At 36.4% G+C, this 11746-nt stretch overlaps 1 protein-coding gene and 1 pseudogene across 1 annotated transcript; both read right to left on the bottom strand.

The window, feature by feature from the left end:
• Nucleotides 1-1520: 1520 nt before the first annotated feature.
• Nucleotides 1521-4282, bottom strand: LOC106313137 (uncharacterized protein At1g04910-like). The gene is made up of 11 exons (XM_013750877.1): nucleotides 3896-4282; nucleotides 3769-3819; nucleotides 3592-3685; nucleotides 3432-3508; nucleotides 3272-3360; nucleotides 3050-3169; nucleotides 2786-2902; nucleotides 2554-2697; nucleotides 2359-2482; nucleotides 2093-2284; nucleotides 1521-2028 (listed from the first exon to the last, which is right to left on the bottom strand). Exons 1-11 carry the CDS (start codon nucleotides 4127-4129, stop codon nucleotides 1669-1671), a joined length of 1602 nt encoding a protein of 533 aa, XP_013606331.1. The 5' UTR covers nucleotides 4130-4282; the 3' UTR covers nucleotides 1521-1668.
• An 817-nt stretch (nucleotides 4283-5099) lies between these two features.
• Nucleotides 5100-7420, bottom strand: LOC106316567 (annotated as a pseudogene).
• Nucleotides 7421-11746: the final 4326 nt, after the last annotated feature.

Genomic DNA, 11746 nt, shown 5'->3' with positions numbered 1-11746 from the left:
CGTGTAGCTTTTTTCTTAGGTGGAAGCCATATAAACTTAAGTTTTTTTGTTCTTTTTAAAAAAAATTAAGAATCTATATTTTTACTGATTTTTTCCACTCAGCTGGTAAAGTGAATTAATAATGTGGAACCAGAGCATATCCTTAACCATCGTAGGAGATTCTAAAAGTGTATCCATATAATTTGGAGAGTCAAAATACTCAAAACTGATAGAGCTATGATTAAACAATATTCCTATTCCGGACATGAAAAAGAAAAAAAAAAGATGAGTTAATTCTACATGTGGCAGCCTGGACTTAACCATCTGTCTCTCCTGCTATGTCATTAAAAAGGTTAAGATCCCCGATTCAGAAAATGTTTATTCTGGCTTACACGGTTCTGAGCTTCACCTTGTATCACAGATTCATGTTGAGGTGTAGAATAGGTTTAATGATAAAAAAAAAATTATGAAATTCAGGATTTAGAATATCAGGCCATATCTTTTCGCCGAAAATAACAGATCCAACACTATGAGGATCCCGCTTTGTGCATGATTTGGGGCTGTAGATGGAGCCACGCGCTAATGTGATCCGTCATAGCGACCGACCCTTTTTTTCTTATCCATTGAACCGGTGGTTGATCTAGTCGGAGCTTTGGTGCTAGATTTTGCCAAAGCTCTAGCAGAGGAGATTTGCGAATCGGGGGAGTTTATATAGGTGGAGTTTGGGGAGACGAAGAGTGTGAATGATAATGTGGTTGAAGCTGTTAAATAGCTTCGATGGTGGTGGACGACTTTACACAATCGTGGTGGTGATGTGGAGAGATGAAGATCTGTGATTGGCTGGAATTAATAATCCTACGTGGACACCTTATACGGTGAGCGTATTCGGTTTTTACTTACTGTATGATATCAGCTTTAATAAAACATAAGGATATGTCATTTTTAAATAGACTAGTTTTTTATTTACTCTTTTACGATTAAAAATAATTAGAAAACATATTAAACTAATAATAATAATAGTTTTTACAGAATAAAAATAATAAAAATTAGTAATCCACAATATAATTAAATATTAGCACACATGTTTGTTTGTCAATGAAACAGTAATTTGATTAAAAATAAAAAAAACTTTTAACTTAAAAAAATATTTAATTACTAAAATCAATATTCTAAGTATGAAGATCATCTTTATAAAATAAATTTTGTATATATTATTAATTATATAATATAATTTACATATGGCCGAGTCAACAAAAAATAAGAGTTAAAACAACTAATATTTAAAAGTTGAAAATTCTTTTTTCGCTTTAATTTGAAAATTCAGGATTTTAATGGTTGTTTTCTCTATTCTATTAAAAAACTTTGTATATATTTGGCATTTAATAATTGGGCACGTTTTATTTGTCACCTTAAAAATAAATAAGTTATCATGTTATACTCCTGAAATTAAAAATTAGTATTTTAGTTTTTAAGAGACTGTCGATTTCTAAACAGATAAAAGATGCTCTTCTAAGGGTTATGTTTATAACAACGGCTTTGAATGGTTAAAAACAAAGAAAGAGAATAAACTACCAAACCTCTATAGTATCTTGCTCCTCAAGACAAAAATCCACAGACCAAACTCATCTTCTCTCTTTTTCTTAAAGCAGCTAATCACCAGCTCACAAAATGCAAAAGCCAAAAGCATCGTTAAGCTTTACACATACATGGAGTGAGAGGATTCTCCCAAAGATCATAGTTAGGGAAAGTTTCTTCAGGCAAACCGGTCCTTGTTTGATGAGTGACAACCACATCCTCCACAAAAGTTGCCCATCCCATGTAAGGATCCCCAAATGATTTCGACATCAATCCTTTATCCGGCTTGATTGATTTCTGGCGATGGCCCATGTATCTCCTTGCTCCAATGATCAGTTTAGCAAAGTTTCCACCGTGTGTCATCACAAACACATCCGACTTCAAACACACCAAGAAGTCTAGAGCAGCTAAGCTCGTCACGTGCTTTCTAAAGCTTGCTAGTTCCTCTTTCCCTGCTAAATCCTCCTTTGTTACCTGATTTCAAAAGGACAGTTGTGAGAGAGACTGATTCTGATGGGACATGTTTCGGTGGTCTTACCAAGTTTGGGAACATGTTTCTTAGTGGAGCCATACGGTTTTGGCCTCCATAGACTTGACCAGATGCTACATAGATCTGTGTTTCTTTTGGATACCCCATTGCGCGTAGGATCACAGCAACTTCGCCCGGCTCAAGAGGGCATCTACCTTCTTTCCGCTTCTGCAAGGCCAGCTGCCAGAGATGGGAGCCATTCTGCAATACATGTCAAGCAAACTCGTTAAGGCAGCAGCTGCTGAGGTTTGTTTTAGGCACCAAATAAAAGTCACCTTGAAGCGCCGAGGCCATTCCTTTTGTCTGTACTCCGCCATTCTAGCCTTCTCTTCCCTTGTCCCCACAAAATCACAAAACGACAGTCCAACCATTCCTTTCTCGAATCTAAGATGGAGAGCCCTGTACAAGAGAGACAGAAACAAGTGAGACTTAACGTCCCAAGTTGTAACAAAGCTTTTGATATCTCATACATGTAAGGATTTGGAGTTCCAGTGCGGTTTCTCATTCTAGAGGCAATTGAATCAGCCATTTGCTCTATCTCCGGGAGAAATTTGAGGGCATGGTAATTTACACGGCATCTTAATCTGTTGATTTCTTGAGGTACATTGTCATAGCTGAAAAAAATTTCCAGCACCACAAGTAATATAAGAAATTTTTTCAAGAGTCTGAGCCTTAAACTAGAGAATATATAGATTATATTACCCAAGTCGATCTACAAAAGGCTTCAATGCCATTATCTTCTTCTCCTTTATCCTTGGCAATACATTGTCTATATAGAACTGTGCTGCTGCATATTTGGGAATGTTTTTGACTGTTCTTCTACAAAAAGACAAGTACATAACACGGTCAATACTTTATAGTAATCAATTTTAAATCAGATTACGCCAAAGACCCACAAGCTCACTTTTAAAAATACTCAAACAAAGTATATCATCAGAAAATAAATAAAGAGTTGAAGGAGCAAACCTTATACTAGAGAATAACTCTGTTTTGTCAGTGAACCAGTCAGGTATGTCTTTAACGATTCGGACATCATCTTTCAAGTAATCAATGAAATGATCTACATCAAAAATGTCTTCAAACTTCCTGCACAACAAAGTTTACAGCTCTCATATTATCATAACTAGAATACAAAGTAGCAGCAAAACCTAGAAAAGCAATGGAACCAAATATCTTAATCAAGCTTACGTCTGGTCTTTCCAAATTTGGTCCTGCTTCAGTACTGGTAGAATCAGAGTTGCATTCATAATCTTGGCAACTGCTACTGCATTACAGATCTGGGGGAGAAAAAAAAGACATAACTCATATTGAACCATGATAGGGCATCAAAAGCATGGAAGATACATACAGCAATCCGCTGCTGATTCAAACCACCTTCAGCATGAATGAATACATATCCATTCGTTTCATTCTCAGGAAGAACATCTGAAAAAAAAAACATTAAAGTGAGATTTGCTACTAAGCTGACACAAAACAAAACCATTCTCTCTGTAGCAGCTATTAAATACCAGAGACTCCTCCACCAATGCGCCGCTCAGCGCAAGGCTTCCACGAAGTAGTTGCAGGCAAAGGATTCTCCCAACGGGAAGCTGACTCCTTTACCTAAAAACACAAACAAAACACATTACGAGATTCAAAGCTTATGCATTTAACAAACAGATTCAAAGCCTTTTAAAAACACTTACATGAGGACAGTTGAGCACAATCCCATCTTTCTTACACAAGTAGGGCGCATTCTAGCAAACACACAACAAAGATAGAAGAGATAATAAAGCTTACACCTTTTTCGAATCGAAAGGAAAAGGCTTTTACCAAGTGGTTAACAAGGCCGTAAACGGAGATCAAGCTTGCGACGACGGCGAGGAACAGTATCAGAAAGATCGAAACTTTACTCTTCTGCGGAGAAGCCCTGAGATCGTCTCCGCCGAGGAAAGGAACCCACCAGATCGGACGGTCTCGATCTCTCGAGGAGTCCTCATCTCCGGTGCGTGGCGGAGAGGAAGAAGATCGCGTAACGAGAGAGCTGGAGTGACGCAACTCCGCCATTGCTCCTCGCCTCGGGCTAAAAGTCGCCAGCTTTAACTAATCGATTCTCTCTTTCTTTCTTTCTTTCTTCTCAATCTCTCTGGTTGTTACTGCCATGCGAGGGAAGAGGTTGAAGGAGAGTATCTCGAACAATGAACAAGACGAAACTAAAGAAAGTTTTTTTTTTTTTTTTTTTAAAAGACTTGTTGTTTATGTTCATCTTAATCTTCAAAGTCAAAAACTCTCTAACTGAGGCAGAAGGTTAGATTGTTATGTATTTACAAATGCATCCTCATAGTGTATAACAACTATAATAATCACCCCTAGTTTCTCTGCTTTGTATAAAGCCACCGAGCGAAGACAATAAACTCTCTAGCTCAGACAGAAGGTTAGACTTATATTTGCAACAACAGTGCTGCTATATGACCACATTCTTCTTTTTTTTTCTTTTTTTTTCCCATTATATTTTTTTCCGGTAATCAATGTTGATCAGTGCTACTATCTGTGGTATGACAACGTTGTGATCCAGTTTTTTTTCTTATCGAAAACTTCACTAAATCGCTTCAAGTCTCCAAAACCTCAGAGCCGGCCCCTGCAAGTACATGTACTCAAAAGTTGTTTCTGGGATCTTAGATAGTTCATGACAGATTGACAGGACACAGTGCCCCCTGATTATCTGCGCCTTGTATGACGTACCGAGCCTACAACAGCATCTCCTCGGTAGAACATTTTACAGATTAAGGATTGAGAATCTTGTAGGCACTAAGCGTGTGGTTAGCTATGTAGCTTCCAGTCAAACAAATACAGATATTCTGTCAGACCAAACTCCACCATTGTCTCACAATATTATCATGATTGAATTTCCAGTCAAACAAAACTGATACAACGGATTCAATCTTTAATAGATATACGGTATATATATTTTCAGAATATTATCACTATTATATATATGATGGATCTTAGAGCATTTTCTATGCAATCATTGCTACGTTTTATTTTTCAATCTCATAAATAACTTTTATAGTTTGAAGCGAACAATGTTCTCAATACTTCATAGGAACAAGTAGAAGCTCATTTTTCTTGCCCACAGTGAGTCCAGGAGATTCTTCCATGTCGATATCTTCGACCACCATGCCTTCTGGTAACTTCCAATCAAAGTGATACAACATATTTGCCAGACCAAACTCAACCATTGTTGTCCCCATGTACATTCCAGGACAGATTCTCCTGCCACTTCCAAACGGCAACAGCTCAAAGTTCTGTCCCTTTGCATCAATGTCATTATCCATAAACCTCTCAGGGAAAAACACTTCAGGGTCTTTCCAGGTATCGGGATCACGCCCGATGGCCCATGCATTCACATGAAGCAGTGTCTTGGGCTGAATATTGTAGCCATTGATCTCAAATTCAGATATCACTTCTCTGGGAACCAGAAGAGGTGCTGGAGGGTGCAGCCTCCATGTTTCTTTGATCACCATTTTCAAGTAATGGAGCTGATCTATGTCATCCAAAGTGATCACTGATCTGTTGTTTCCCATCTGGTTTCTGATTTTGGTTTGTACTTTATTCATCGCTCGCGGGTTTCTCATAAGTTCTGCCATTGCCCATGTCATTGTTATTGCAGAAGTATTGATGGCTCCTAGAAGGACGTTCTGTGATAAGATCACAACAAAAACAAAAATTAGAATCTTAAATATTGTTGTTAGAGTATGTGTAACACCCGTCTCATCCTCGGGAACAGAGTGTTACTTATGGTAAAATACGAATTAAACTCGAATAAAATATTTAATACTTAATCAAATAGAAGCGGGTTAAATCATTTTTAAATTTAGTAACCAAAATAAATCGTAGCGAAAAATTGTATAAAGCCTAACTAAAACCGAAATAAAATATAATTATTCCAAGATACCAAACCGGTTTAAAAAAAAAAGAAACCCGGATCAGGATCGTTACAGTATGTTTCTTATAACTTTGTATAGTTACCATCAAGATTGCTTTAATATGGTTTCTTGTGAGCTTGCCATATCCAAGAACAGTTTCTTCTTTCTCCAACCTCAATAGCAAGTCCACAAAATCTTCAACTCCATTTTTGTTTCCCTGTTTATGCAAATCAAACATTTGTTCATAGAAATCATCAAGATCTCTTACACTTCTCTCTCTCCATCCTTGTAACCCCGTGAGACGGTCGATGATCCAGCCGCCATTAGGGTAAAAATCCGAAGCAGAGAAGCTCCCCAAGAACAAAAACGCCTCGCCAACTAACTTGCTGAATCTGTCATTGTTGAGAACAGTTCCCTGGAAACTTAGACCAAAGGCTGCCTTGCATATCACGCTTACAGTTAAAGCAAGAAACTTCTCGCTCAAGTTAACTGGACTTTTATTAGAAGCTGATTCCGAGACTGAATGGATCAGTCTCTTAACTTCCTCGTCCTTGATAGGTTGAATCGAGTGAATTCGTTTAGCACTGAAAAGTTCTTGCACGCACATCCTCCTTAGTTCTTTCCAGTAATCATCAAAGGGAGAGAAAGGAATGTCCAGATGATTGTAAGAGAGCTCTCTTGGCCCTGAGAAATGATTAACAATCATCTGTTTTAGTGAATCCTATGAATACATGAAAAAAGTAACATTAATATGTGTTGAGTGAGAGTCACGGTACCTTCTAAGCTTGGACGGCAACAACAATGAATGTCATGGTTTTCAAAGCTTGCTTAGCTGTTTCAGAGGAAGAAACCACGACCGTTGGGACTCTTCCAAGCTTCAAAAACATCACAGGACCGTACTTTTTGGAGAGTCTCCATAGAGACTGATGTGATAAGTCTCCGAGCTGGTGCAAGTTTCCGATGATCGGAAAACCAGGAGGAGATGGTGGTCCTCGTTGCTGTTTCTTGCGTTTTAAGGCCGCGAGAAGAAGACATGTGAGAAAGACAACTGATAGAAACCAAATTGTAGCCATCTTTTTTTTGCTTTTTGTTATAGCTATGTCTCAGGTTTTCTTGGTGATGATGATGAAGGAAGCTTGTGCTTTTTATAAATCTATTTCGGACATATGTGTTCATCTCATTGGTCTGTTTTCAACAATTTTTGTTTCATTTTCGAATTTTTTTTCTTTTATGTTAAGAAATCGTCTAGTTGAGGAGGATAATAAATACGGCTAATCAAGAGTCAAAAATGAGGAAGAATTGTGGTAGAAACAAATCACATAGAAACCAATTTGGACAGAAATTTTATAAGAATCAATGGTAGTCAAAGAATATCTATTCAACTAGGATAAGACATGCGCCTTGCGCAGGGTAAATTTATATGAAAATTATTTAAGAAATATCGTATGGAAAATAAAATTTATATTATTGACTGAATTAATATTTTTGGCCCTTAAACAATTTTTTAAAATCTTTTTTTGTTAATTACATAATTTGTTTACTTATGAACTGATCTCATTTTAAAAAATATTTTAGGTCAAAAACATTTTTATCGCTTAAAAACCTAACGTTTAGGCCAAAGAATCTCATGCCTACTATTTGGTTAAAACTAAAAAACTTCAGTTTAGTTTTATATCATGATTTAGTAATTTAAAAGTTAATTATGGTTATGAGAAGTTTACGTACACGTGCCAATCCTATCTATCTTCGATATTTTCTCTTCTTTGTGTCATTTTGGTTATTGCCCGATATAAATATTTTTTTTGAGTTTATTCTCATTTCTTTTTTTTTATTTTGGCCTGGAATTTAGAAAATGTTTAAGATTCAAAATTATTAAAGAGATGCATATTTAGGTTAAGATCCGCGCCTTGTGCAGAATAAATATTTTACATTTATTACTTATTTTATATTTTTCTGCATAGTATGAAATAATAAAATAATAATTATATATTAAGTAACTAAGAAATCAGTTACTATATTATGTAATAAATTGGTTTGCACATATAAATCAAATGACATCTCCTGTTTATTCTCAATCATTTTAAGATAAATAAATCAAAACAATCAATCTTATCTATCGTATATGATATATAATTAATTTTAAATGATATGAAGTATATATATTAACATAAACACCTATTAAAATAAAATTATTTATTTATATGATTTTATTATCATTGTATCTTATTATAAAAAAAATTAAACATTGATCACAAAAGTTTATGTGAGACTTTTAACAGTTTTAGTTATTTATACTCATTTTGAAAAATTCAAAATACAACATATACAAAAAAATATAAAATTTTAATATATGATTAATGTAATTATATAATTTATATTAATAATAAAGAATTAAACAAAAATGATAGAAAGTTTACAGATTATTAGCAAATCTTCATTATTTAAAATCATTAATTACTATATATATCATAATCACATTAGGTAATTCTGTAGGTTTTATTTAAGGAAATAATATATAATAAATTTTAATTTGATAAATGAATGGTCCATAATGGACATACTATATAATATAACATTCTCTAGCAATTTAATTTTGGACCAACAAAATTCTCAATTGATTTTCAAGCCGCCACGTAAACAAATTAACATTCCAATTACGTGACAACTCAGCATGACATTTTTTTAACTAGTACAAACTACATGTTCTAAACTTTTTAAATGTTTCTCTATTAATATATAGGAGATGTTAAACCATTGATCATTAATTTTTAACATAATTATTTTAACAGTTTTAGTAATTTTGCCGTTTTAAAAAATTCAAAATATAACATATACGAAAAAATCTATATTTTAATTTTGTAGGTAATTTGATTTTTTTAATTTATTTTAATAATATAAAATTAAACAAAAACGATGGATGAAATATAAATTGATATTAAATCTTTATTATTAGAATCATTAATTGTCATATATATATTACTTATATTTGGTTATTCCGTAGCTTTTGTTTAAGGAAAGAAAAGAAAATAGTAATTGTACACTTTAATTAATTTTATGATTTTTTTAATGAAAAGTATAATATATATACTTAATTGGACCAACATATTTTATAAGGATTCTGAATTTCATTCTGGTGATGACACGTGGCTACACTTAAAGGTTGTAATGTTTCCAATTAATATATAAGGGATTAAGGAAAAAGAAAAAATGAAAATTGGTAATGAAAATATCTCATTGGATATACCCAAAATAAAAAACAAAATTTAGGTTCACTCACTTGCATTATGTAAATTAGATATACAATCGTATGACTAGGGGATCTATACAATATAAGGAAAGTACAATATTCCTAGTCTATCACTCCCCCTCAGTCGAAGCCGGGTCTTTAGATACACGTAGGCTGGATTTGAATTCCAAGAAGATAGGTGAATGAAGACCCTTTGTAAAGATGTCTGCGTACTGGCTTGAGGATGGTACATGAAGAACTCGAACATGTCCTATGGCGATGCGTTCCCGGACGAAATGTATGTCTATCTCGACGTGCTTTGTGTGTTGGTGTTGAACTGGGTTCGTGGAGAGATAAACGGCACTTACATTATCGCAGTAGACGATAGTTGCAGTCGTCAAGGGGCAGTGGAGCTCGAGTAGGAGGTTCCTTATCCATGTGACTTCAGCGACACCTCTATATTCCGCTTCTGCGCTGGATCGCGAGACGGTCTGCTGACGTTTGGAAGACCATGAGATTAAGTTGTCACCATGGAAAACGCAGTAACCAGAGGTGGAGCGTCTTGCCGATGGGCAACCTGCCCTGTCGGCGTCAGAGTAGGCAGTGAGAGTCTGAGATGTGTTAGGCGTAAGTTGCAAGCCATGGTCCAAGGTTCCTTTAAGATAGCGAAGGATGCGCTTCAAGGCATTGTAATGGGATTTAAGCGGTGCGTGCATGAAGAGACAAACTTGCTGTACTGCAAAAGAGATGTCGGGCCTGGTGAAGGTGAGATATTGAAGAGCGCCGGCCAGACTTCGATATAAGGTGGGGTTCGACATCGGAGGGCTGCCTTCATCTGATAGTTTAGCGCGCGCATCCGCTGGAGTTGTGCATGGATTACAATTTGACATATTTGCTCGCTAAAGGATCTCCATAGCGTACGTCTTTTGTTGCAAAACCATACCAGTGTCATTGTATTTGATGGAGATGCCAAGGAAGAAATGAAGTTTTCCAAGATCAGTCATTGCAAATTCTGCATTGAGGAAAGTGATGATGGAGTCACGAAGCTTTGTAGACGAGGCGGTGAGTAAGATGTCGTCAACGTAGAGAAGGAGATAAGCGGTTCCTGGGCTGCTGTGATGAATGAAAAGAGATGAGTCGCTGTTGCTCTGCTTGAAACCGACGCGTTTTGCGAAAGAGGCAAAACGTTGATACCACGCTCGGGGAGCTTGCTTAAGACCATATAGAGCTTTGTGCAAGAGACATACATGATCAGGTTTTGTTTCATCTTTGAAACCCAATGGTTGGTGCATATAAACTGTTTCCTCAAGGTCACCATTAAGAAATGCGTTCTTGACGTCGAGCTGGTGGATTGGCCATTTCTTAGACAGGGCAAGGTCTAGTACGAGGTGGATTGTCGCTGGTTTAACAACTGGACTAAATGTTTCATCACAGTCAATTTCGGGTTGCTGTGATTTTCCATTCGCCACCAGGCGTGATTTATGTCGTCGTAGAATGCCGTCCGCGTCAAATTTGTGCCTGTGAATCCACATTGAACGCACAATATTAACATTATCTGAACGCGGTACCAGTGACCATGTTCCCTTTTCAATCTGAGCATCATACTCTTCTTGCATAGATTCTCGCCAGTTAGGATCCTTAAGAGCTTGAAGATAGGAAGTGGGAAGGGGTGAAATAGTTTGAGCTGTGAGAGAGAGAGGCTGGCGAGGTTTTGATATTCCTCTTTTACTACGTGTCACCATTTTGTGAGTTGGAGGTGGAACCGTAGGAGGAACAAGAGGAGGTGGAACAGCAGGAGGAACAATAGGAGAAGAAGGAGCAGGAGTGTTTATGATTGTACGTAAAATAGGGGAAGAAGGTGGAGGTGTGGTATCTGGGGTTTGTGTTTGAAATGAAGAGGTGGTGATAGAAGAGAAAGGAAAAGTATTCTCATCAAATATGACATGACGAGAAAGAATGACTTTTTGAGTGTGTAAGTCAAGGCATCAGTAACCTTTATGAGACGTGGGGAAACCGATAAAAACACAAGCAGTGGAGCGTAGAGAGAGCTTGTGTTGAGCCGTGGCTGTTAGGTTGGGATAACATAAACAGCCAAACACTCGAAGATGTTGATATGAGACTGGTTTGTTGAAGAGCTTTGTGAAAGAAATATCATTCTGAATGGCTATGGAAGGAAGTATATTGAATAGATGAGCAGCCATATTAAGAGCTTCAACCCAGTAACCCATAAGCAAGTTGGCTTGAAAAAGAAGAATATGCACGAAGTTGTTTAGTGTACGTAACGTTCGCTCAACCTTGCCATTTTGTTGTGAAGTATGAGGACAAGAGAATCTATGAGTGATGCCATTGGTAGAGAAGTAGTTGAGAAACTGGCTGTTGTTGTATTCACCGCCATTATCACATTGGAGTGACTTGATTTGGCGACCAAATTGGTTGTGAATGTAAGCCGAGAGATGTAAGAAAGCTTGGAAAACTTCTGATTTTCTTTTGAGTGGGTAAACCCATACATAGTGACTGAAATGGTCTAAAAAA

This window comes from Brassica oleracea, chromosome C9, assembly GCF_000695525.1.
Source record: "Brassica oleracea var. oleracea cultivar TO1000 chromosome C9, BOL, whole genome shotgun sequence".
Taxonomy (NCBI): Eukaryota; Viridiplantae; Streptophyta; class Magnoliopsida; order Brassicales; family Brassicaceae; genus Brassica; species Brassica oleracea.
Note: the sequence above shows the minus strand (reverse complement) of the source record. Positions and strands in the feature narration are given on the sequence as shown.

Bases quoted from the DNA above. Each gene is read 5' to 3' on its own strand.
- LOC106313137 (XM_013750877.1), bottom strand. From the start codon at position 4,129: ATGGCGGAGTTGCGTCACTCCAGCTCTCTCGTTACGCGATCTTCTTCC. The intron at 3,686-3,768 runs GTAAGTGTTTTT...TTGTGTTTTTAG, and splicing joins TTGTGCTCAACTGTCCTCAT to GTAAAGGAGTCAGCTTCCCG. The intron at 2,285-2,358 runs GTGACTTTTATT...CATGTATTGCAG, and splicing joins AATGGCCTCGGCGCTTCAAG to AATGGCTCCCATCTCTGGCA.